Below are 24,128 nucleotides of genomic sequence, written 5' to 3' on the forward strand. Positions count from 1 at the left end.
ACCCTGAAAGTAGCTGCTGTTCAGAAAAACCCAAGGAGTTTTTAAACCATCACACATACTGAGAGTGCAGCAGCCCTCTCCATCCTTCCCCCTCTCAAAGGAGGAAGCAGAAGAGCACCCTCCCAGACACCCCCACAGGTCCCAAAAGGAGCTTCCAAGAGGCTGCTTCTGGGGCCCTGGCAGAAACAGGAGCCAAACTTACCAGGGGTGCACTGAAACCCTTTGCAATTGCCTGCTATTTCTATGGATAAGGAAATTCAACTGGCAATTTGCAATTTGAAGATGTAGAAGAGAAGGGAGAATAGTCACAGTCCCAAAGCCCTTCTGCCTCAGCCTTCCTGCCCAGTCATCTACACCATGCGTGCAGATTAGCACCCACATGTGGTTTATAGACCAGTTCCTCATAGTCTGTATCTCATAGTCTCATAGTCCAAAATAACCTCAGCATGACAGGGTCATCCCACACATCATGTCTGTGCTGAAAAAAGCCATCCTTGCCCTTCTCCTCTCCCTGGACAGGATGTCCCCTCACATCCACATCCCCATACAGGGACAAACATGGATCACTTGCCAAGCATGTGGCAGCCTGGAGCAGGAGGCAATTCATGTTACAGCCACTGCCTATGCTGGTATGCATGTAGATGGCTGTGAGAGGGACAAGCAGCAAACTGTAGGGGCTGCCTTGGGCAGAAATGCCTGTTTAAGTCCATCTGTAGTGCTGGTGGGTCTCCCCTATGAGGCCAGTGTGGTGCACCAGACCATGGGGTCACTCCTGATAGCTGTGACCCAAGATATGAGCCCCAGGCCCCTGCAGCACAGGTTTGCAAGGACTCTGGGGGAGGCAGGGTGCCTGAATGCACACCATGAGCAATGCAGGGCCAGCCAAAACCGTCCTGAGATGACACTGCCACAGTGGAGCAGTACTCTCTACTCCTGCCTCAGCTGCTCGCCTCCCTCCACTGCCCATCCACATGTAGGAGCAGAGAGAGAGCTCAGTCCAACTGTAATAGCACCCATTTTCTTCCACATGCCTTTTCCAGGAAGGGTTTCTGTGGTGTAAGGTCTTCCCCTCCTTTCAGCCCCCAGCAGGAGGGTGAAGGTGAGGATATGGCTCCCACACAAAGCAGCAGGGTGTCAAGATGTACTGGGACATCTGTGAAGCAGTATAAGCACTACACATGAGGGAGGGTCTCAAACTTGTCAAGTAAATGACACCCAGGCTTTTGACACTGAAAGTGACACATTTGGAGTTTACAGAGACATGATAGTGGCTTTTCTGGTCCTGTGCTAGTCAAGAGAAACACAACACACACCCTTTTTTGTTAGAGTCGTGTTGAAGACTGAGTCTGAGCTAGTAAACCACAAAAGTTATACCATGAAACAAAAAGTGCCTTGATTATTCTCCTCTGTTGTAACAGAACAACTGGTATGTGAGACCCCACTCATTTCTCAAACAATTTTGTCATTTGCACACAAGTGGTAGAGGACAAGAAGAGCCTGATGTTCCATGTGACAAGTTATGATTATTGAAATCCAGCCCACAGGAAGCTTGGTTGGGTCCTTTGCAGCAGATGGGAAGAGATGTACTTGGTGCCATGGTCAAAAGCTCATCTAAGGCTGGGGTGTCATGAAGCCCATGGTGGGAACAGGTTTGGGGAGTGGTTCTGCTTCAAGGCATAGAGCCAGTTTGCAGACAAGGCAGCTGAGCACATGCCTCTATCACTGCTAGTCAAAACTGTCTTGGCCAAAATCCAGGCAGGGAAGCAGAGTCTTGGTAGCTCAGATCAACCTTAGTGAAAAGATGCTTCCCTCTGTCAAAAAGTGCCCTTGGCCCCTGTCACCCCAAGTGTGGCATTTACATGTATTAGTACATATCTCTGCTTTTGGGAACCTTGCTTTCTAATTTGAGGGACTTAAACATTTTCCTTTGAAAGCTTTGCAATGAATGTGGATCTATAGGGGGAAAAAAGTGGGGCTGAAGTTTTCACTATGTTCTCTTGACTGTAGGAGCAACCTTCAGAAAAATGCTTGTAAGATTAGCAATGAAATCACAAGAGATACAAGTATGCATTCACCTGTTTTTAAGCCTTCTTAGTTAAGTCTACAAAAATACAGAATTTGGCTTTTACCAAATGTCCATCAAAATTGTGCAGTTATATTTATATAACTATTAATCCCATAATAATAGGGGTTACATTTTAATTAAAAATGTCAGAAATTCAGTCTCTTCTCTGCCATCTGCTAAGACCTGACATGGCTCTGAAGCAATTAATGGTGCTTCAGCCTTAGACAGAATATCAGTTCAGCACTTTTCTTTTATTCACATGGCTGAATGCCAGCCAGAGTAGCATAAACAATGGGCCCCATGAGCTCTTACATCAAGGCATTCAGGGCAGTGAGAATCTTGTCTTCAGATTTTTTTGCTCTAAAATGCATTTGGCATTTCTAAGGTAAATGCCCTGTATGTCTTGTTCAGCATTTGACATCTTGACAAATCTTCAAACTGATTTTACTGCTGCTTCAGAAGTGCTCAGGGGCGTTGCTGAGAGCATGGGCAGGTTGTAGAAAGGCTGTGCATGTAGCTGCTGAACTCACCAGTGAGCTCTGCTGCAGGAAAATGTCTCACCTTTTCTTTCCTCACTTGAAGAGGATCCTCTCTGTCCTGCATGTCATTGTCACGTCCCTTGAGTGGTTGTCTCTATAACCATCTCATGCCCTTACTGGTTTGCAACAGCAAATTCAGCCAAACCTTATTTCTTATGAGCGACACAACAAATTTACAGTTTCAGCATCTAGCAAATTTATGCCATTTTTTAACTAGAATGAAAATTTGGTTTATTGTGTCATTATATCCCATCCTTGAAATTTCCAGGCACTTTTTCATTGCTTATTTAATAGATCTCTTCATAAAAAGAAATAAAGGAATTTTGTTCCATTGTAGGCATGAGTTTCTCTGAAACATATCAGGATTGGTATTTAGCTTGCAGGGGGATTCTACATTTGAACAAAAAGTTCAACACAGTTTTCTTATAGCCTGTCCTTTGAACAAGCAGAATTCAATTACAGGAGTTCTTGAATGGCACCGTCCCCTACCTCAAGGCAAGCCAGTGAAACATTCTCCTCTGAACAAGCATCAGTTTTCCCTGCAGACCTGAGGCACCTACATGTGGAGCACCTGCTTTCTCTCTGCTGACATGAGAAGAAACAGAGACATCTAGGGCTTACTGCCTAAGTTACTGCAGGAACTTAAAATTTAGGTGCAAATTTTACATGTTTCAGTAAATGTAGCATATATTCCACCCCTTAGAAGTTATTTCATGTGTGGTGCTTTATTCTTGTGGCTTTTGTCAATTCTTGTGAATTGAAACCAGACTTCCACACTGAGCTGAAATGGCTTTTTTTTTGTTTTTATGAGTCGTTAGACTAATATAAGCCTCCAAGAGGGCACAGATTTCTGCCTGATTTCTGCACTGACATGCAGACCAGACTATGAAATCACATGTTTTGAAAGCAGTTCTGCATATCATTAATTTAATAATCAAAGACTGCTGGCCTTCCATAATGTGTTCATTGTTCTTTAAGCAGAACCAGCTCAGCTGTTTTCCAAAAGCCAAGATGTATTTTGAAATGAATGATGGTCTTAAAAAACATCTTCACTGACTACAAACTTTGGGATGCTTGAAAGGTAGAAGAATCAACTTGAAGTCACCTCAGCTGGATAAAATAGTGACTGGAATTCCACAACAGCCAGGATATAAAGCATTTAATTTAAAAGAGGCAATGCTGGAATCCTAATTTTGCCTGCAACTAAATTTGCTTGTATGCTTTTTGCTGCATGCTGAGCATCACTCATTAAATGTAAGATCTTCATCTGAAAGGTAATAGTGCCTTTCCATCATGCAGAATGTCCTATCATACTGGCAAAATGGATTTTTATTGAAGATGTAAGTAGTGCTGCAAGCCTGTGATGGAGCTGAAGCTGAATTAGGTTACAGGTGCAGAGGAGTGGTTCGTAACTGAGACTCCTTGGGGAGTGGGGAAGGTCCCCCTGGAAGGTAATCATGCCTAGGCCTCAGATGGCTTGTCTTGCTTCCATTTTCACCCCTTATGAATTATTCGTCCCTGCTAGTTGAAAAGGTCATGGGTCAGTCCTGCTCCAGATCCCCTGGATTTTGACAGAAAAGTGTCTCATGAATAATGAAGCATGGCTTTGTGCACACCAGGGTAACAGCTGAGTGAGGAAGAAAGGACCCTCCCCACAGAAGGAACTTCTGTGTGTGTTTTGAACAACTCATCACTATGCACAAGAAGTCAATTTGTATCTGCAAGTATTAGTTCAAGCTCCTAACCAGAGGACACATGTTCAGGAAAAGCTGAGAATAATGTCTTGCACGCTCCTAATCCCAAAGATTGACAGTATTTGAAATGAAAAATGTTCCTTGAAGTGTCTTGCTATATAAATCATTTGGAAGTGTGTCCTTATCAGTTATTTAGAAGTGCTGAATTTTAGCTGAGAAAATGTAATAGCAGAACTCTGGTTGAGCCTTGGCTGATAACCTAAATGTGCTGACCATGAGAGGCGTACAGATTATACCTAAAATCCAGAGACTAAAAATGAACCTTGAATTTTCGAGTGCACAACAAGCTCTGAGAAAATAAGTCAAATTCAGGTATTTTTCAGCTTTGGCTGGGAGTCCAAATTCTATCCAACCTGCTCTGTTGCTGACTGTGAATGACAACTGACTGGGTACAAGAGCGAGACAGGTGAAACCAAGGGCAGCTATTTCAGGAGGTGGCACCAGTCAAAATGGCAAAGTACCTGTCTTTCTGTAAATGCATAAGAGCTTTTATTAAGGTCTAATATAAACTAATTATTTATCTTTGTACATTTTCAGTTCTATTCATAGTTATTTATAATTCCAGACATTGCCCATTCTAAAAATCTTGTTGCAGGTTGGGTGGTTGTAGGTGGGAAGGAGTTAACTTCTTTTAAACAGAAAGTTTTAGGCAGGAATGTAAGCAGCTTTTTTTTTTTTTTGGCTACCAGGTCTCTGAATATGCTCTGTGTGTATTGGGATTTATTTCATTATTTGTCAAAACTGTTGCAAATGAGGCTCATGAGCTGATTCAGTCTATGGACTGATTACATAAGCTACCAGGAATCCAGGTCAAAGCAAAATTGTCTTTAGGGAACTACCAGGTTAGAAACAGTGTCTTCTCTTTTTGCTACAATATGCTTTATCACAAATATATTTTGAAAGATTTTTCAAGAACCAGATAAATCCTAATTTTTTTACAGGAACTAGGAAGAGAAAGTTGTGCTTTAAAAGGATTATTCAACTGTGTGTGAAATCCCATTGCCAGTAAAAGAAAAACAATATATTTTTTCCAGATGCTCCTCAGGGTAGTAACCTGAAAACATTTTGCCACTAAAATAATTTTTGCACACAACTCATCTTGAGGCTTTACAGTACCTGCCAGTCAACTACTGGTTTAGAAGTCTCAAGAGCAAGTGAGACACTGTCTTGGTATTTACCCCATACCATAAAATCCTGTTCATCTGGCACACACTATGTCTACTTATGTATGACACTTGAGCAGAAATTACTAAAGTGTATATTTTCTTCTTTTTTTTTTGCTTGGAGGTTTTATTTGTTTACCACTATTTTCTTCCTGGATGGGGACTTCCTACGGAGGCATTGCACAGGATCCTGATGATTTTGTTGTACAGTTATCAAAAGGACAATTATGAGTGTGGGATTAAATTAACATCTTTTACAGGTCAAGCTTTCACTCAAAGCCTTCCTGTGTCTCTGTGTTTGATTTTTCACGTTCTTTGATCCCAGAATTTCAAGAAACTATTTACTACAAACCTATTTAAAACCTTGTGGTGGAGAGCTATACCCTGAGTATAGTCTGAGAGAAACAAGGCTGAATAAAATATAATTCTCATGATGCCCATCCACATGATGCTTAATTAGTCCTCATTTGGGGGAGCTGAGAAGCTGTGAGCCAGAATAATCAGCGCTTTTATGGATAGTAATGTCAGATAAATCTTCAGAAGAAAATGACAAAAATATTTCGTTTTTTTTTTCTTCTAACTTTCAGGCATCATTAGATTGCAGGATAGGGGAAATGGAAGCTCAGGAAATTAATTTACTTGACTTCTCCAGCTCTTTGCATAGCTCTATGAGCTACTGAGAGAAGATATGATTTAGAGTTTTTGGTCTATTACAAACCAAAAATAATCAGGGCCAACCTGGTCCTAGAAAAAGCTAGCATCATACCATGCCTCACCTTCATCCACAGCCACAGATACTTGCAGGTTGTAAGAACCCCTCAGTAAATCATACAAATTTAGCTCCAGTCTTTGCAGGAAGGAACTGGGTATTTATGCAGCTATTTATGCAGCTGCAGCTGTTATCCTGCACATTTGTTTGTTTTTCACACACACCGTTATGGAAAAAATAAATTCTTCCTCTAGAATTGATAAGTCCATTTCAGCCCCCACTTTGATAATTAGCATTTGATGAGGCTACTTGATCTTGCATGTAACACTTTTCATCAATACTTGGTGTCACTACCATGCATTAAGTGCTAATACATTATTTCTAGGAACATTAAGGTTCAGAATGATTGCCACAGTCATTGTTTTATGGAGTCAGCAAATTAGAGAAACGAGTCACAGGAATCTTAAAGACCATTAGCCTGTTTTTATGATATTTCTAGAGGATGGTATGTCAACTTATGTGAGTTGAATGGGTGTTTTTTCTCTTATTTTAAAGTAATATTAAAGAGAAATTTAAAGTAAGCTGTAAATATGCATTCAAGACATTAAAAGATTTTTTCCTGAGAATTAATGAATGTGATAAGTGCCCTGTGGTGAGAGAGTGCTGGATTTTCTTTGAAGTCAAAACTGAGAATTCTGGTTGATTTTCTAGATGATAGGAACATTCATCTGATAGCAACAATTATTTTTCAGTGAAGGCTACTGCAACCTACAATATCATTTTACTCTGTTCCTAGTTTTATCACTGTCTTCTAGACTTCTATTCTGCTCAAAGACTGACTCCCTTGCTTTTGTAAGGCACTTCACTAATCCCTACAGGCACCATGTCTTTTCAAATTAAACCACAAATGTGGCCTTAAAGTACTGGTGAAAATCTAAAGTAAATCTGCAAGGGAAGGAAAAATTTAATTTATGCTGCAAGTCCAAACTAGTCATTCTTATCCTTCAATAAAAGTGTGGATGGGAAAAGAGAAAGGGAATGAATTGGAGAAGATGTTTCAGCCCAGATGAGTAGTTGTTACTTTTAATTTCCTGGTGTCTCTGGTCTTGTCAGTAATATTTAGGGGGGAGTAATGTTTCAGTGGTCATAAGGAAGCTGTTGTGTTTACAGGAAAAAAAAAAGCAAAAAGTCCTTTTAATATTATTCTCCAGTCCATGAGTACATAATCACCTACTACACCAGAGTAGCTGGTGATAAAAACAGAGGGCACAGCATGAGCTGGGACTGAAATACCTGTCATGCAGCATCGTCATGCCTATGTGTATAGTCTGGGAGGTTTACTCAAGATTTAGCCTTGCATAGTACAGGTGGTGCTGCTGTGCTACCAATGGTCACCAAGAAGCAGAAATTAGTGCAGAAGGATCTGGAGGTGACTTTCAGCACACCTTTGTGCAGCTGCTTTCCCCTGCTGGGTGGCATCTGGGTCTGTAGTGTCCAAAAGAGAAGACCTGGTGCTGTTGAGCTGAAACAGTGGTGAGTGGTACTTGGAGGATGCCAGATTGAAGTGGGAGCATGAAGACGTCGGATTTGGCTGTTCACGGGCCCAAGTAAATGGGATCAGAGTTGGCAGTGCCTGGTTCAGAAAAGTGCATGCCACCATTAAACAGCCTCCTAATCAAGAGGTGTGCATGTGTGATCACCCAGGAGGAGGTCACATCTGGAAATTCAATGGCCAACTGTTTAAAGGCATTAGAGGCTCATAAGGATAGAGAGGAACACCAAATGGTATTTTCAGAAGTGACTCCTATTACTTAAATTGCAATAAAATCAGTGGGAATCAGGCAGTGAAGTACTTAATGCCACTCTGAGAAAACTCTGCAAGGTGCCTGTTTTTATCAGTAAGTGCCTGTGTGCCTCTTAAAATCCTGGCTGTCAGAGCCATCTCCTACCCGTAAGGCTTTAGCAATGCTGAGTAGCAGAGATTGAAGATGGATTAAGACACAAATGCTGCAGTGTTTGAGCCCTCCCTGTGTAATGTCTGTGCATTGCTCTATTTGTGTGTCTGACGCCACACAGGGAAGATGGATCATGTAGGGACATGCCATCAGAATGCAAGGATGTGGCACACAGACTTCCTTAAAGGTATCAAAGCAGAGAACAAGAAAATCAGAGCATTGTCTTGGATCCCATTCCCCTGAGCAGATGAAGAGGAAAGGAGGACATGTTTAGTACCTTGTTCCTTAGATCACAGTAGCAAAAGTACAACCTGGCTCCAGGGCTAAATAAAGAAGGAAAATGTACTAAGTCCTTCTAACAGCTGTGATAGAGAAAGGCCTGCTGTGTTCTCCAGGAGGATTATTGGTATTACTAGTTACTGGAGAGATGCACATAAAATTGTGTGAAGAGTAGAAAGGTGAACTTCCAACTCAGGTGATCAGAAGTATAAAGAAAAGAAGTATAAAGAAGTATAAAGTATAAAGAAATAGGAGATTATTCTTTTGCAAAAACCAGTCTCTTCAAAATCTTATTGCAAATACAATCTTGCAAAATAATCTAGCAATACTGTATTTTATGATATGAATTAATTAGTGATACATACAAGAGACAAGAGGACCTTGAAAGAATCAGCTTAGAAAGACTTCACCAACTGTGTCAGGGACTGTAGTTTAAATGCAAAGCTGGTGAACCTTCAGATGCATAGTAGCAATCAAGCAGCCACCAAGAGAATACAGCAAGGAGCACAGAGACACATGAAGCTGAAGAGCACAATACTTCTGTGACAGTAAAAGTCAAGATGTGAAGAGAGGAACTGAATTCAATGTGTGGAAGGCCAGCAGATCCTGTGGAGTAAAACCTGATGATGAAAAGCAGAGTCATAGACAGACTGGAAAGTACACAGTCATGTCAAAGCCTGTAGGGAGAGCAGCTAAAGAAAAACCAGAGCACAATCAGGAAGCAGTTGCTGATTTAGATTTTGGATGTATAGGATACTAGGCTGTACCAAGTGGCAAAAATGAATGGTTTGTAGGTGTCAGGCTGGCACCAGATGCAGTAATATTGGAGTAACCAGATACAGGCGAGAAACTGAATGTCAGGTAGATAGACATATACAGAACTGTGGAGACATCTTTGGGATTATTCAAGAGAAGAAAGCAAAATTGTCATCCAGCAATGGTGAATGGCAGTTACATTATTTCTTAATCCCTTGGTCTATATGTTAGTACAAGCATGATAGGAAGCACTTGAGATCATCAGTAATACAGAAGACACAGAAGGCCCCATTATCAGTGCAAACAGGAAAATAGATGATGCTTTGACTACTGCTCTTCTCTCTTGGCTTGAACTCATCACTCTCAGTCAGTCAGGCTCAGCCCAGGGTGCCTGCAGTGGCCACTCCAGGCTGGGGTAGCTGCACTTCTGCAAACTGGCTTTGCTGCAGTGTGCAGAGGGAGGATCACAGGAGCTAAAGAAGAGTTAGCATGTGTCTCACAAGAAAGATGCAGCGTTGGTCAGCTCCCAGAGCTGGCTATCATTGCTACTAGTGGAATGAGTCCTGTGACTGGAGTGCTGGCACCAAGGGCTACAGGCTTCAGGTGGAAGCAGGACAGGTGAGGGGGAGGTGTGACACTGTAGGTAAGGGAGAGGTTTGATTGCACAGCCCTTAGAGTTAGTGATGATGTGGTGAAGAGCCTCTGGGTGAAGACTGGGGGGAAGGAAAACAAAGCAGGTACTGTAGAGGTATTGTTTACTACTGATTACCCAGTTGGGATGTAAGCACCAGTGAGTTATTCTATATGCAATTAGGAGAACTCTCTGGATCAGTAGCCCTTGTCCTTATGGGAGATTTCAAGTTCTCAGACATCAACTGGAAATATCATACTTCTGTGACAAGTCTTGGAAATTCTTGAGGCTTATAGAGAAAACTGCTTGTCATTCATACTTAGTAAGCTAACAAGGAAAGATGCCCTCCTATTTGTGAATAGAGAAAGACTCATGAGGGATGTGACAGTAGGTGGCTGTCTTGGCTACAGTGTTCATGAAATGGCTGAGTTTAGGATTTTCACTGTAAAGACAAAAAAGGATGGCAGAGTTGCTTCCCTGGACTTCATGAGAGCAAACTTTATGCTGTTCAGAGTGTCCTGGGAATCTGCTTCTAAGGACTTTGGAGTCCATGTGCTGGCCAGTATTTAAGACTCATCTTTCAGAAGCACAGGAGCAGATAACTTCACCATGCTGTCAGTCAAGCAAGCAGAGCAGAAGACCAGCTTGTCTGAACAGGGAACTCCTTGTGTAGGTCAGGAGGAAAAAGAAACTGTATGACCTCTGGAAGCAAGGTGAGGCTTCTCAGGAAGCTGAGTACAGAGCTGGGGTTCATTTACACAGGGAGAAGACATGAGAGTCCAAAGCTCAATTAGATTTGAAACTGGCCAGTGTTGTTTCAAACAACAAGAAGGGCTCTTTTTTCAGATGAGGTCTAAAGAAAATATTGGGCTGATACTTGGTGAAGGTGGTGAATACTTGATAGTACTTGGTCAAGGTGACTAACAGGAATGAAGAAAAAGCAGATGCATTCTATGCACTTTTTGTCTCATTCTTTAGTAGACCTACAGCTTCCCAGTCCTCTGAGTTGGAGGACCATAAATGTGAGAACAGTGACTTTCTATTTGTGAACACTGGAATTGTAAGGGACCAGCTGTATCAGCTGAATGTTCACAAGTCCATGGGGCCTCATGGATTCATCCAAGTGTTCTGAAGGAGGCAGTGAATGTTGTGGCAGGACCCCTCTCAATAATCTGTCAAAGACCTTGCAGGTTTAGAGAGGTCCTGCTGATTGGAAGCTTGACAATGTTATTCTAGTCTACAAAAAAAAGGCATGAGGAAAGACCCAGGGAATTCCAGACCTGTTAATTTAGCCTCAGTTGCTGGAAATGAAAAGCATTTAAAGAATGATACAGTCATAAGGAACAGTCAATATGGGTTCATAAAAGGGAAGTCCCATTTAACTGATTTGATATCCTTCTATAATAAGGTCACCTGTGTAGTGGATGAAGAGAAAGCAGTGGATACAGTTTTTTCAGGATTTTAGTAGGCTTCTGAGGCTGTACCTCAGCATCTTTCTGGACAGGTTGCTTAGCCATGGAATGAGTGGAGTTGTGATGCACTGTGTGAAGACCTGGCCAAAGGCCAGATCTCAAAGGATTGCAGTGAATGGGGCTACAGCTGGCTGCTGGCTGTTGACAGGTCACCAGTGATGTTCTTTGGGGCTCAGTTTTAGGGCCAGTTCTGTCATATATATATACATGTGTGTGTGTGTGTGTGTGTGTATGTGTGTGTGTATATATATGCATATATATCAATGATCAGGATGCAGGAGTTGAATGCAGCACTGGCAAGTTTGCTGATCATACCAAAGTGGGAGGTGCTTTTGACTCTCTTGAGGGGGCACAAGATGCCTGGCAGAGGGATGTAGGTACACTGGAGCATTGGCCAATGATTAGCAGGAGGAAATGCAACAATTCAAAATGCTGGATTCTGATCCCCCTGGGATGGGGTAATGCCAGGCACAAGTATGGATGAGGAGAGGAGTGGCTGAAGAGCAGCCCTGCAGAGAGGGATCTGGGGGTGCTGGTGAACAGCAGGGTCAGTGTGAGACACCAGAGGGCAAACCCCATCCTGGGGTGCATCAAACAGAGCATCACCAGTCACTCAAAATTATCCTGCTGTATTCAGTGTTGGTGTGGCCTCACCTGGAGCACTCTGTGCAATTCTGGGCCCTACCATGGAAGGAGGATGTGAAAGTCCTTGAACACATCCAGAGAAGACAACAAATCTTGTGAAAGGACTGCAAGGAATGCCCTAAGAGGAGCAGCTGAGGACACTGTGCTTTTCTAGTTTGGAGAGAAGGAGGCTGAGGGGTGACCTCATTGCTCTCTGCAGCTTCCTGAGGAGGGGAAACAGAGAGGGAGGCACTGAGCTCTTCTCCCTGGTGTCCACTGACACGATGCAAGGGAGTGGTCCTGTGGGAATGCCCCACAGGACATTCAGATTGGACATTAGGAAGCATTTCTTTGCAGAGAGGGTGGTCAGACTCTGGAACAGGCTTCCTAGAAAAGTGGTTGATGCCCCAAACCTGTCAGTGTTTAAGAGACATTTGGACAATGGCCTTAATTGGTCAACCTTGAAGTGGTCAGGCAGTTGGATTAGATACTTGTTGCAGGTCACTTTCAATATAAATATTCTATTCTACTCCATTCCATTTTGTCCTATTCTATTCTTTTCTGCTGTGATCTTCTCTGCCTTTACAGTTGCACCCTGAGGCTGTTCATTCAGATCTGCTTTTTCATGACATAAAATCTAATTTTTTTCCTAGCAAGGAAGGGTGGGGACTGATGCATTTTCTGTTTTCTTAGAGACTGATTCTCTAGTCCAGAGCAGGCATACAGTGGTAGCACAACATGAAGAGGTTTGAACTAGTTGATTTCTCATTTACCTCTTGGATGAGGTAGCTGCCAGGTGTCTCAGCCCAACATCTTCTGCAATCCCTAGCCCCATTAACCAGCTCAACATAACAAATGAGGGATCATTCTGCAGCCATCCCTAAATTTTTTAGTGGGCTGGTGTGTTTTTTCTGTAAGTTGATACTAGCTCACTGACGTGACAAGCAGTATTAATAAAGCCTTAGTCACAGAGCTGGAAAGAATGCTTTTTACACATAGGACCAAGAGCTGCCTGGATCCTTCTTTGTTTGAGCAAGGAGCCAGAAAGTTTGAGGAAATAATGAGAAAAAGGAGATGTACTTGTCAATACAATTTCATGATTGAGTGTAGATGTTGGTGAGAGATGAGACATCTTACTGCTTTTTGCCAAAAGTTATAGAATCACAGTGCAGTGTTTCCATGTTTTGCTGCATGATTTCCAAATGATAATGTGTTCATAAACAGCAAACTAATATAGCTCAGCAATGCACTGTCAAGACAGAACACTAATAATTATGTGGCTTCTTTGGAATGAGATAACCTTGAAATCCAGTAATTAAGTAACAATGTGTGTCTTGGTTTAACTATGTGTCTTGGTTTAATTCAGTGTCATTTTTAAGTGCAAAAATTGTCCCCATGTTTGTGTTCCAAAAATCAATATTTACCGTTAGTTAGATAGAATTTTGAAACAGAAAAGCTGTAGTGGAGGCCTGTGAACTGCTCAGAATCTTTGCTGAGTATAACACACCCTGCCTGAACCTGCAATTTGTGGGTATTGGTTCCTACTTTGTACAGCCATTCTGCATATGGACATGCATACAGCATATGGTGAGACTTATTAGAAAACTTTTTGTTCAAGTAAACCACTACAAGTCCCATCAGCCCAGGTCTGCCCTGTTTGCCACAAAGATCTGTTGCTACAGGCCTTGGCATTAGTTCAGGAGACGTTTCCAGTCAGGATTCATTTTTGACAGAGATGAATGAGGACTTTGGTGAGATAACTCAAAAAGAGATTGCCCTATATAATTTGGCTGAGCATTAGGCTTTGAGAAATGAATGATTGCATTTAGAATTGCCTTTCACATGAATAGCTGGAGAAGATCTGTCCAGCTGTCTATATGAGAGATTTATTTTCTGGGGTAAAAGTGGAGTGAACTACTTTCTCCATTCAGTGAAAGTTTTGGGTGAGTAGTCACCTTCTTTTGAAGGAGAAGAATATTCCTGATGATAAAAAGAGTACATAGAAATAAGAGTGCATTTTGGAAATTGAATAGTATCTTCTTCTCCAGAGATCCATAACCACTACCAAAAGGGTACCAATTTAAAAGCAAGTTTTTGAGGGGAAAAGGTTACTTTTATCAGAGAAGATACCATTGCAGATGTACATGCTGAGCTGTCTTTACAAAGCAGTTAAGTAGTTTTACATTGTAAAAGTTTTAAGATGTGCATACAAATAAAATTTCTCTGACAGGTACATGGAAATTCTGCTAATCCTTTGTGTCAGAAACATAGTTTTGGAATGTGCAGGGCTAGAATAAGCCTTTTTTAAGGTAATATAATGAAGTTAGAAATCTAGGAATTTATAAAATATGTGGTTTATTCTTCTATGCCTTCACCCCATAGAAATTTAGGAAATTATGGGCTTCTTCTTAAATCCTTGTGTGTTCTTCTTTGTGTATTTTCAGGATTCCTCTTTGATTGGAACAGCCACAGTGGCTGGTCCCAGGACAAGTGCAATAATTGGAGATCAGGGAACACCACCGAAGGTCCAGCTCCCCCTCAATATGTAAGCAGCTCATCTCAGTCACTGTGTACTCTTTGTTTCCAATTGTGTGTGCGTGTGTGTGTGTGTGTGTTTGAAACCTGAATGTCCAAATCTCGGCTCAGGTGCATTCTGAGAAGACAGAGATTGCAATTTCAAATGTGAGGCAGCCTCTGCTGAAATTAAAAAATTAATAGAGAAGGGCAGGGCAAGATTTCCCCCTTTCTGTGTGAGCCCTTTTAGACTTTATTTATTGTAACTGTATGGATCACTGTGAAACAGAGTACCCCTAAGCTAGAGAAAATCTTTCATTTAAAGCTCTTAAAAAGGTGCAGTCCCACGCAATCAAACACCTGATTTATTCACAATTAACCAGAAAAAATGGCCCAGTTGCACTTTTTTGGTGCCATCAACAATGAATGAACAAGGCAATGAATGAACTTCACATCTTTGGCATATGGTTTTGTTGAATAGTGCATAGAATAACAGAAGGTTCACAGAACAAAAAGAGTAGACTTCAGTATAGCAAGTCTCTTCTAGCCTGGTTGGTTTATCTGATACTTGTCTAATTAACTACTGAATCCTCTCCTCTCAACACATATACCTCATAAAAGCAGGACAACTATACACACACAAACACATATGCATATCCATATTTTTGGGTTTTATGATATGGCTAAAACAAGGTCTGAATTCATTAAATCCTGAAAATAATAGATCTTCTTTAAGAACAATAGGTGTGTTTAATCAGAACCAAACAAATCTCTTCTTAGCTACTTGAGATCTTTATACCTGAGAGATGCCACACATCACTGAATGCCCCATAGAGAGGTCTCATCATTGCCCTGTGCTCACCCTGTACAGCCTGTGTGGCACATAGTGGAGCATGTGTTTATTTCAAGATTTGCCCTGACTAGGAAGCGGTAACTGGCAATATTTGAAGTAGCTGGTTGCTGAATCAGGACATTTTCCAGCTCTCTGGCAATGCCCCTGACTCCATGCCTCAGCAAGCCTCCCCTTCTCCCTCCCATACTTCTCCTGTCATCTCTCTTGTGAAGCAGCCTTGTAATCTGGTCTGTCATTCTGCATTTGCGGGCCAAGTTCCAGTCAAAGAAGATGCATTATTTGAAAGCTGTAGCAGTAGTGGGGAGGTGCAACTCTAGACAAAACCCTGGGGCTTCTGCATTGTAAGCAGAGTCACAGGCAGCTACCCAAGGCCAAGAACACTTCACACGTCAACCTTTTTCAGGGAATTTCTAATAAACATTTTGGGTTCTTCTAGGTCCCACTTCCAAGCCTTCACCTCACTGTTTCACATAGCCCAGAATAATCTGATACTGCATTTTGCAAGATTTCAGATTGTTGTTTTAACACTTTCTTCTAGGCTGTACAGAGTTAGCTGGTGAAGTTTCACACCTAAAATCTAGAGAACAGTGAAATGTGTCCAAATCCAAAGACTTTGCCTTAAGGCAAAATCATCCTCAGCAAATGGGACCACTAGACCTGATTTCCTGCCAGAGGAAAAACCCAGAAACAAATTCTGGGGAGGGAAGCTGCTGGCAATCAGATTGTTTTCTGCCATGGATGAGAGCAGGCATCCCCCCAGCTCTCCCACAGCCACCTCCCTGCCAGGAGTGGAGTTTATGCCTGCCCACAGACCCAGGCTGGGCCTGCCACTGGGTTTGGAGAACCCTGTGCCTCTGCAACTAAAAAGGAGACCCCCAGGGATGGGCATCCTCACTACCCCCCTGCACAGGAGGTGGGATTGCTGGTCCACAAAGAAAGTACTGATCACTTATGTTGTGCAAGGGTTACCCTATATGGTTGTCACACACAAGCTTTCATCACTTTAGCCATACAGAGGTTGGTCTTTCTGGTGTGGCATCTGTGCTGGGCTGTTGTACACCTTCTTTTAGCCTCTGCAAGGATTTCAATACTCTATCCAGAGGATGTTTAGGCCCATTGTAATATTGGATATTCAGACTTACTGGTAGCTGACTTGGGGGAATTTACTGGGTGAAGCTAGTAGGAGAGAACAAAAAGAAACTAACAGGAGATCTGGAGATAACTGCAAGGCACAACAGCCTATGATCCACTTAGGGTAATTTTCCTTGCACCTGCTTCCAGAATCTCCACCTGTAAGTTACATTATTACATGTAGGCCCTTGGGGGAAAAGGCTAAGTGAGTCTATCTAAAATGCTCTATCCCTGACCCCCTGCTTTACCCATAGCTTCTGAATCTGAACCCTGTGTAAGCAGCAATTTCAAGAGGGACAGTCAAAGCCACACTCTCTGCTCCCTTGAGTGAGTGCAGTCTGGCACTTTCTGTTATGTCCTTGCAGAGCACAGTGCTGAAGGATTAGCACTGAAGCATGCAACCTTATTTCTTGTCAGGGTGACGCATGTTAATGTCTTTCAGATCATATGCAGCCTCATGTTTTCCGTCAGGTGAACAGCTACAGACCTGCTCAAGACCACCCGATTATATAGGCTAAAAAAAGGATGTGCAGGGTGGTTTCTCCCATCTGTTGGCTAATGAAATGTAGTTTCTGATTAGGTCTTTGTACCCCATGCATGTGATAAACAGAGCAGGCACATCAGCCTAAGATTCCCCAAGCAGCTGTTACCAAATAGTTTATATTCTGCTCATTACTGTTGTTTATTTACTACCCTCAGAATAAAAATGAGGAAATTTATGGTACAATAAAGAAGTAGAATCAAGAAAAATAACAGGATTTATTCCTCAATTATATTTCCTGGAGAGCAGAAGTAAAAAGTCATGTATAATTTTTATTGGCTGAAAATCTACAATTACAACTGCTATAGTTTTGGTTTTTTCTCTGGTTCAATGCTATAAGGTGGAGAGCAAGCCTATTCTCACCCACCCCTGAGTCTAAGAGCATTCTGCTGCACTTTGTAGTGTAAATGCACTTTCTCTGTTTTCCCATTTCTCTTAGTCTATGTTCACTGCCTGTAAATCACAAATAAATTTAAAAAAAAAACTCAGGAAGGCACAACCTTGATCAAGAATTACCAGAAATCCCTTTTTGTATCTGGAGAAAAGCAGTAATAAAAAAAAATCTAGTATTTACAAAGAAAGTGTTGTTCTGTGTGTGCACTCTTGCTATTCTATCCCGACTTCCCATTATTTCCCAAAGTGCAAGCAATCATTCTTAATTTTCAACAAGAATCTCTCTAAACAGAGAGAGTCTCTGTAGGGATTTTAAGCTGTAGTCATTTCACAGCACTAAACACATCCCTGAAGTAGTAACAGAAGAACAAAAGAGAAATAAATAGAAAGACTCTAAACAAAGCGAATAAATAAGAGCTGTAATTAAATAAATAAAAGTTCTACATATTGGATCCTGTACTAAAGATTTATTAGTATACTTGGAAAACATCCAAAACCAAATTCTACCCCTTCACTTACGTAAATAAAAAAAACCCCCCAGAATGTGGCCCATTCTCACTTTTTTTACCAACACATACAAGAATTACCATACCAGATCAGAACAGTTTGGTGTGTTGTTTCTAAACTTGGCCAGCATAAATAGCATTGAGAAAACTGCAAGAAAAGCTTTTGAAATAGCCTACCTATTTATTTTCTTCTTAAACTCCAAAACAGAGGTGGATCCCACCTGAAGCAAATGAATGTATACTTCTTCCAAATGTCAGGATTTGCAAAGCCCTTTTACTCCAGCCCTTGTTACTCTGGCTGTCACTTGTAATTGTCGTGTTTTTCTGAAACCCTTGCTACGTCCTTAACTTGGGTGCTGCTTTGTGGCATTGTTTTGCTTTTGTTATGCCCTGAGTGAGAAGCATGTCTCATCAGGGAGCTTTTACTCTGATTAGTTATTCCCTTATTGTCTTAAAATCTAGTCTCTGCCCTTCCCTGTTTGTGAAGCAGCCTGTGATGGTGTCCCTTTTTAACTTCAACTTCTGAACAGCGCTCTCTGCTCTGTGGGGCTGGAGCTGGAGCAGGACAGGTGGTGGTTGATGTCACCTGTGTGCTCTCTCCCTGTGTGACCTCTCCCCACAGCTACCTAGCCCTGTATGCCTACAAGCCTCAGAAGAACGACGAGCTGGAGCTGCGCAAAGGGGAGATGTACCGCGTCATTGAGAAGTGCCAGGACGGCTGGTTCAAGGGCACGTCTCTGAGGAGTGGCATGTCTGGTGTCTTCCCAGGCAACTACGTGACACCCGTTTCAAGGTGAGGACCACTGGCCTCTACTGGGGCATTCTGGATGGCACTGAAAACAATGTAGCTCTGCTTTTAAATCACATTCCCCTTCCAGAAATTCTCTGCACTGTGGACTTCAGTAATGAGACTTGCTGGTCGTAGCATTTGAGTTATCCATGTCCTCAGGAGATTGCACCAGTTGTATTAGAGGATGGCATTTATAACCTCTGATAGGCCCAGGTTTTACTATTGTAAAGAATCTGCTGGCTAATGATTTTATTGTTATAAAACTACTGGACATGTAACAAAATAAACAATGTTTGTGTCTTGCTGTTCAGTAGCTCCTCGTGTAGAGTTTGTTCTTCTTAAAGCAGAGATCTGGGGTAGTTTGGATCTGGACTAATGTTTGAACAGTTAAAATTCTAAAGTGGTAGGAGAGTTAAGTAAATTGTCTGATTTTACCTACCCCTGCCTCAGTTGCAGCAGATGAGAAAAGGAAAAAAGGAATTTTTGAGGAAAGAATGCCATTTGCCAGAGTTCAGTATTGGACAATACCAAATCAAATCTGAGAAGCTGAGAAGAAAGTCCATCTCTTTGTCCCAGACTGTTTCCCCTACATGTTCCTTGCAGGTGAATGCTGGCATATGTATGCCCGTATCTCCTTTAGAGCAACTGCAAACTGCAAACTGAACTCATTCCTTCTCATGTGCTCTCAGTTTCTCCTCCCACATGCACACTGTCTCCACCATCTCTGACTCCTCTCCAGAAAAGGGCACCTCACAACTCAGACACTGTTGATCTGGAAAAATTATCCAGCTTTGTCGCATCTAAAGTTTATGTCAAGTCTGCTGCATGTGTTCTGAGCAACACCAAAAGTTAAGAACAGATCAGAAGGCAATAACTAAGCCTGCTGACAGGCTAATATTGCATTTCAGTAAGGAAAGCCCAAATATTAATTCACTGGTTCTTCACTGCTCATCAACCTAAAGGTATTTACCTTATTTTATAGAGCCCCTTGCCTGCCTTCACTCCTTGCCTCTTCAGCTCTCAATTAGTGAGGAGGTTTGTGCTGAAGGGTCGGTTATCTGAATCAGCAAGACTTTATAATAAATGCAGCATGTCACAGCTAGAACAAGACAGAGAAGTGCTAAAGGGCAAAAGTGCTTTCCACAAAACCTGAAAGCAGCATTATATTTATGATCCTGTGGGCTAATTAAATTCCTGTATAAATCACCCTCAGTGAGAACAGCAATAAAAATCTGATATCAACAAAATCTCCTATTTCCACTACATTCAACATACATTGTTCCCCTTTGACAGAAAAGCAGAGGATTAGATTCATACATGTTTTTCTGCCACACCCTACAAAACCAAGGAAAAGAAGCAGTGAATTTAATAACACTGAACTAGATTTATATGCTGCCAAAACACATGTGTGAGTGGAGCATTATGGAAAAAGAACAAAACTCTCTAGATGGGCAGACAGGCCCAGGGCAGCAGAGAATATCTGCCACATCCAACATGTACCCATCTCTGTTGGGAGTCACAGATAGTTTCTGTACTTGTTGGTGTGCATGTTTGCCTGAACACAGCTCTCAGTGGACTGTTAGATGTGCTTTTCTGGCAAACTGAATCTAGTGCAGATGGCCAAGCCAGCTCCAGCTGAACCTTCCTGCCACCCTGCCAGCTCTTCACAGCAGATGACAGACAGTCAAGATTTCCATCTGGTGGGATTCCCAGCTTTTCCCAACCTAGGGACTTATAAAAAAATTGAAGAAAATAAAAAATCAGATTTATTTAGCAAAATGTAATCCAGGCAAACCTTGCACCATGAGAGGAGCCAAGTCAATGATACCACAGTGATGTCTTTCCTCTTATGACTTTAGGAGGAGGGAGGATTGGGCAGAAGGCATAGCTATTTTTTGCCCTTTTGGACCATATCTTCCAGCCTGTGATTTAGTCTTTTTCCATCAGAATTTCACTCTTTTGGCTTTCCACTCTTTTCTTAGGGTTATTTCTTCTGTCACCCATGTCCTCTGAACCGGACCAGACTGTTCAACATACTCCTTTCTGCTCTTCTCCTCTCTGTCTTCCCATGCAGTGTTGGGGACCCAGAGTTTCTCCCAGTTCTATACTCCACAGATGACTCTTAACACTTTTTCTGTTATTCTCTCCTCTCTTGCTAAACCCTTGCACTGCCTCATTTCCATTTCCTCCATTTTACTTTGTTCTGCTTCATGTCCTCTGTGCTGTCCTTTCCTGGAAGAGGACCTTGGCTCAAGAAGCAGCCCAGGAGAAGAAAACAGCACAAAATGATCCATCTGTTTCATGGCATCTACAGCTGAGGAAGGAAATTATTCAGGAACTTGAGTAAGAAACACAGAGAAAGAGCTGCTCAGCAGCAGCTGAGTTTGTCCACTGATGTCTTTCTGTCTTCCTAAGTGTCCTTCTGTCCTAGTCAGAGTTTTTAGCTCAGTGGTAAGAGGATCCAGACATGCTTTAGTTGAACTCAATTCATAGGAAAAAAAGCCTTGTCCCTCCCCTCTGAAGGGACTTGGCCACTCAGGTGAAATTATGCATGCAGTTTAAAGTGAGGAGTGAGAGAGATGTCAACAACTCTTTGGACTTCTTTTTCATTCAGGTCAGCTGCATTCCTGTCCCTGTTGCATTCTCTTAGCAAGTCTAAGCTAGGGCTGGTTACATCAATAAGGTGAGTGTTCAGCCAAGCCAAGCCCAGTCAAGTCTGCAGCTTCTCAGTCCCCTTCCATAGCCACACACAGATTGTGCTATCCATCTTTGTTTCTCCCTGTAGGGCTGTATGCAGGTTTGGTCCAAAGAAAAGATCTCTGAGTCTGTTTTAATTATCAGTCCATGTGAAATAGCCTCTGGCACACAAAATGACATCTGGGAGATACCCATTTCCTCTGAATTAAGATTTTTGATTTTACTAGAAACTATTCAGACAGAAATATAGGGTAATAAATGACATGATGAGAAAAATTATCTTTTCTATTTTTACCCTGCACTTTTTCCTGTAGAATAAAGGGGTGAAAATATGCCCCAGCTTGCTTATAAATGTGTCCTATAAAGATAAGTATATATCAATGTGGGAACCCAGGACATCCCTCTGGCTGTCCAGTATGGCCAAGACCTCTGCCAGGGGGCTCAGAAGCCCTGGCACAGAGCCCAAAACACCTGTGGTTTTGATTATGACCCATGGAGCAAATTACCAACCTTATATGAAGATATATATATATATAGATAGATAGATAGATAGATATATATACCTTATATGAAGATATATATATATATACCTTATACCAGCAGGTATAAGCAGCAAGCCACAACAGTTTAAGTAGAATGATAGTGAAGTTATCACAGGGTGGAAAAGTAGATTTTGGGGTTTCTAGAATGGAGGTTCAGGAGGCAAGATGGAGGGATCTGGGTGTGTCCAGCCTTTCTCCTTCTTCTTCTTGGCCTCCATCTTCTGCTGTGTTGTTGGCACTTACAGATTGGTCTAGAGTAGAAGCTCACTGTCTAACATAGGTGATAGGTATTGGAAAGTAATTGTAAACATTGTACACTTAGTTTTTAGTATAAAGACATAACACCACCCTGGGGGCAGGCAGTGTGCCTGGAACTGTCCTGCTGGATGGACCTCAGCAGGGCAGGAGAAAATTTTTTATAGATAAGACGCAATAAATAACCTTGAGACCGAGAACTGAAGAGCTCCAACTCATTCTTCAAGCGCTCGGGCTGGGAAGAGACTTTTAACATTTCTTGAGGTCACGGTGACCACCAAAAGATCCCGAGATATCAATACCTCAGTTTACTTTAACAACTGATAGGATATTATGTTAAACCCCCTAAGTAACTGGGGGTACTTATCAGCACTGTGGTGGGGTATTGTGGTCTCTGCAGCATGCTTACACTGCACTTGTCTGTCTCCATGCAGGGTGCCAGTGGGAGCTGGGCAGCCCAGGAACAGCGGAGCTGTAGGAGCTCCAACCACAAAAGTAGCCCCAGGAGCCATCCACCCCATTGTGGCTGGTCACAGCAACGCCACCTCGGCTGCCAGGCCGGTTGTTCCCATCACCGCTCCCCCGACGCACGGGCAGCTGCAGGCGGCCTCTCCGCAGCTCAGCACCTGCCTGCGGTACTCGGCCCAGCCGGCGGGCAGCCAGCCCCGCAGCGCCATGCAGATGGGTAAGTGCTCACCCTGCCTCCTGCCTGGCAGGACTGCTGGGGTACCCCTCCAGTGCAACCCCCCAGAATGCGCCCATCCCCACTGCTTTCCTCCTCACTTTAGCCCAGGCAGGGTGGAGTTGGTGCATTGGTGATACAGTATGTTTTCTTTGCTTGTAATATTTATGGGTTTCTATTGATCTCTAGGAACCACATTGTGTTTATCAGATTGTTCTGTTGCTACAGCTGAAATAGACTGTAGTGTTTACAAATATTTATACAATTTATCTGAGTGAAAGCAAGCACTCTGTATACTAAGGAGAATAACAGTTCTGAGTCTGGTCGGCTTGCTGATAAAAAATACTGCCCTTATAGCAGTGCAAGTAATACATGCCTTGAAATTAAGAAGCATTTCATTGGGCTTCAGGGATGAACGGTATTTATTAGGCAGAATGGGACCCTGTGTTAGTCGTAAAGCAAAAGATCTGAAAACTGCTGCCACCTTTTTGAAGAGAGAATAAGAGCTTCTTGCACCAGGGGGCCTCTGTTCTTTCTAGGCTCCCTTTCTGATGTACAGCACGATTTTCTAGAGTACAATTTATTCCCCTTTCCCTGATGTTAAACAGCTTCTGATGTTGAATAAAGTAAAAGCAAATCCTGTGGTGGAACTTTATACAGCAAAATTTAAAACATTTTGTTTCTGATATTTTATAGGCATGTGAGCCATTGTATTTACAAAGATCAGTAACAACTGTGACTGCTCAAAACTGAGGTCTTAGATACAAAACAGAGCAAACACAAATGAGGAATACCCTGCAGAGTAAGTCATGAATTCATACCTTTTGAAGCCATAAGGCACAATGATGACCATCTAATCTCACCTCCTACACAGTTCAGACCAAAGGGAAGAAAACGTAATCAAATACTTGAGAATCTCAGTCTCGAACAGTGGAGACTCCTCTGCACAACAAACAATGCAGGGCTTTACATGGACACGTGTCATACTGGGAATAATCCATTTATCCTCTTTTTCTGTACTTCAGAAAGTTCTGCTTTCCTCTCAAGTCACACCCTTCTAAAAGGTGTCCTGGTCCCACAGCACCGAGGCAAAAATGTCCCCTTTTTGGGTGCAGTGCTCAGGAAGGGTTCAGGTGCTCCTGGTGCCTCCTGTGCCCATGTCAACAGGCAGGTGACTCCCTGAAACCAAGGCGACAGATTACTCTGCCCCACAGGCCCGGCATGCCCCACACCTTCTTTCCACACCTCCAGCAGCTTCCCTAATTTAAGATTGATCC

The 24,128-nt window shown here is 42.4% G+C and overlaps 1 protein-coding gene across 1 annotated transcript in view; it reads left to right on the top strand.

Moving 5' to 3' along the window:
- Nucleotides 1-24,128, top strand: part of SH3RF3 (SH3 domain containing ring finger 3) — a 246,812-nt gene that overhangs the window by 184,210 nt on the left and 38,474 nt on the right. The window contains exons 5-7 of the mRNA XM_066545273.1: nucleotides 14,392-14,492; nucleotides 18,508-18,678; nucleotides 22,604-22,854. Coding sequence (XP_066401370.1) covers nucleotides 14,392-14,492; nucleotides 18,508-18,678; nucleotides 22,604-22,854 — 523 coding nt within the window. The remainder of the gene's footprint in view (nucleotides 1-14,391; nucleotides 14,493-18,507; nucleotides 18,679-22,603; nucleotides 22,855-24,128) is intronic.

This window comes from Molothrus aeneus, chromosome 2 (genome assembly GCF_037042795.1).
Source record: "Molothrus aeneus isolate 106 chromosome 2, BPBGC_Maene_1.0, whole genome shotgun sequence".
Lineage (NCBI taxonomy): Eukaryota > Metazoa > Chordata > Aves > Passeriformes > Icteridae > Molothrus > Molothrus aeneus.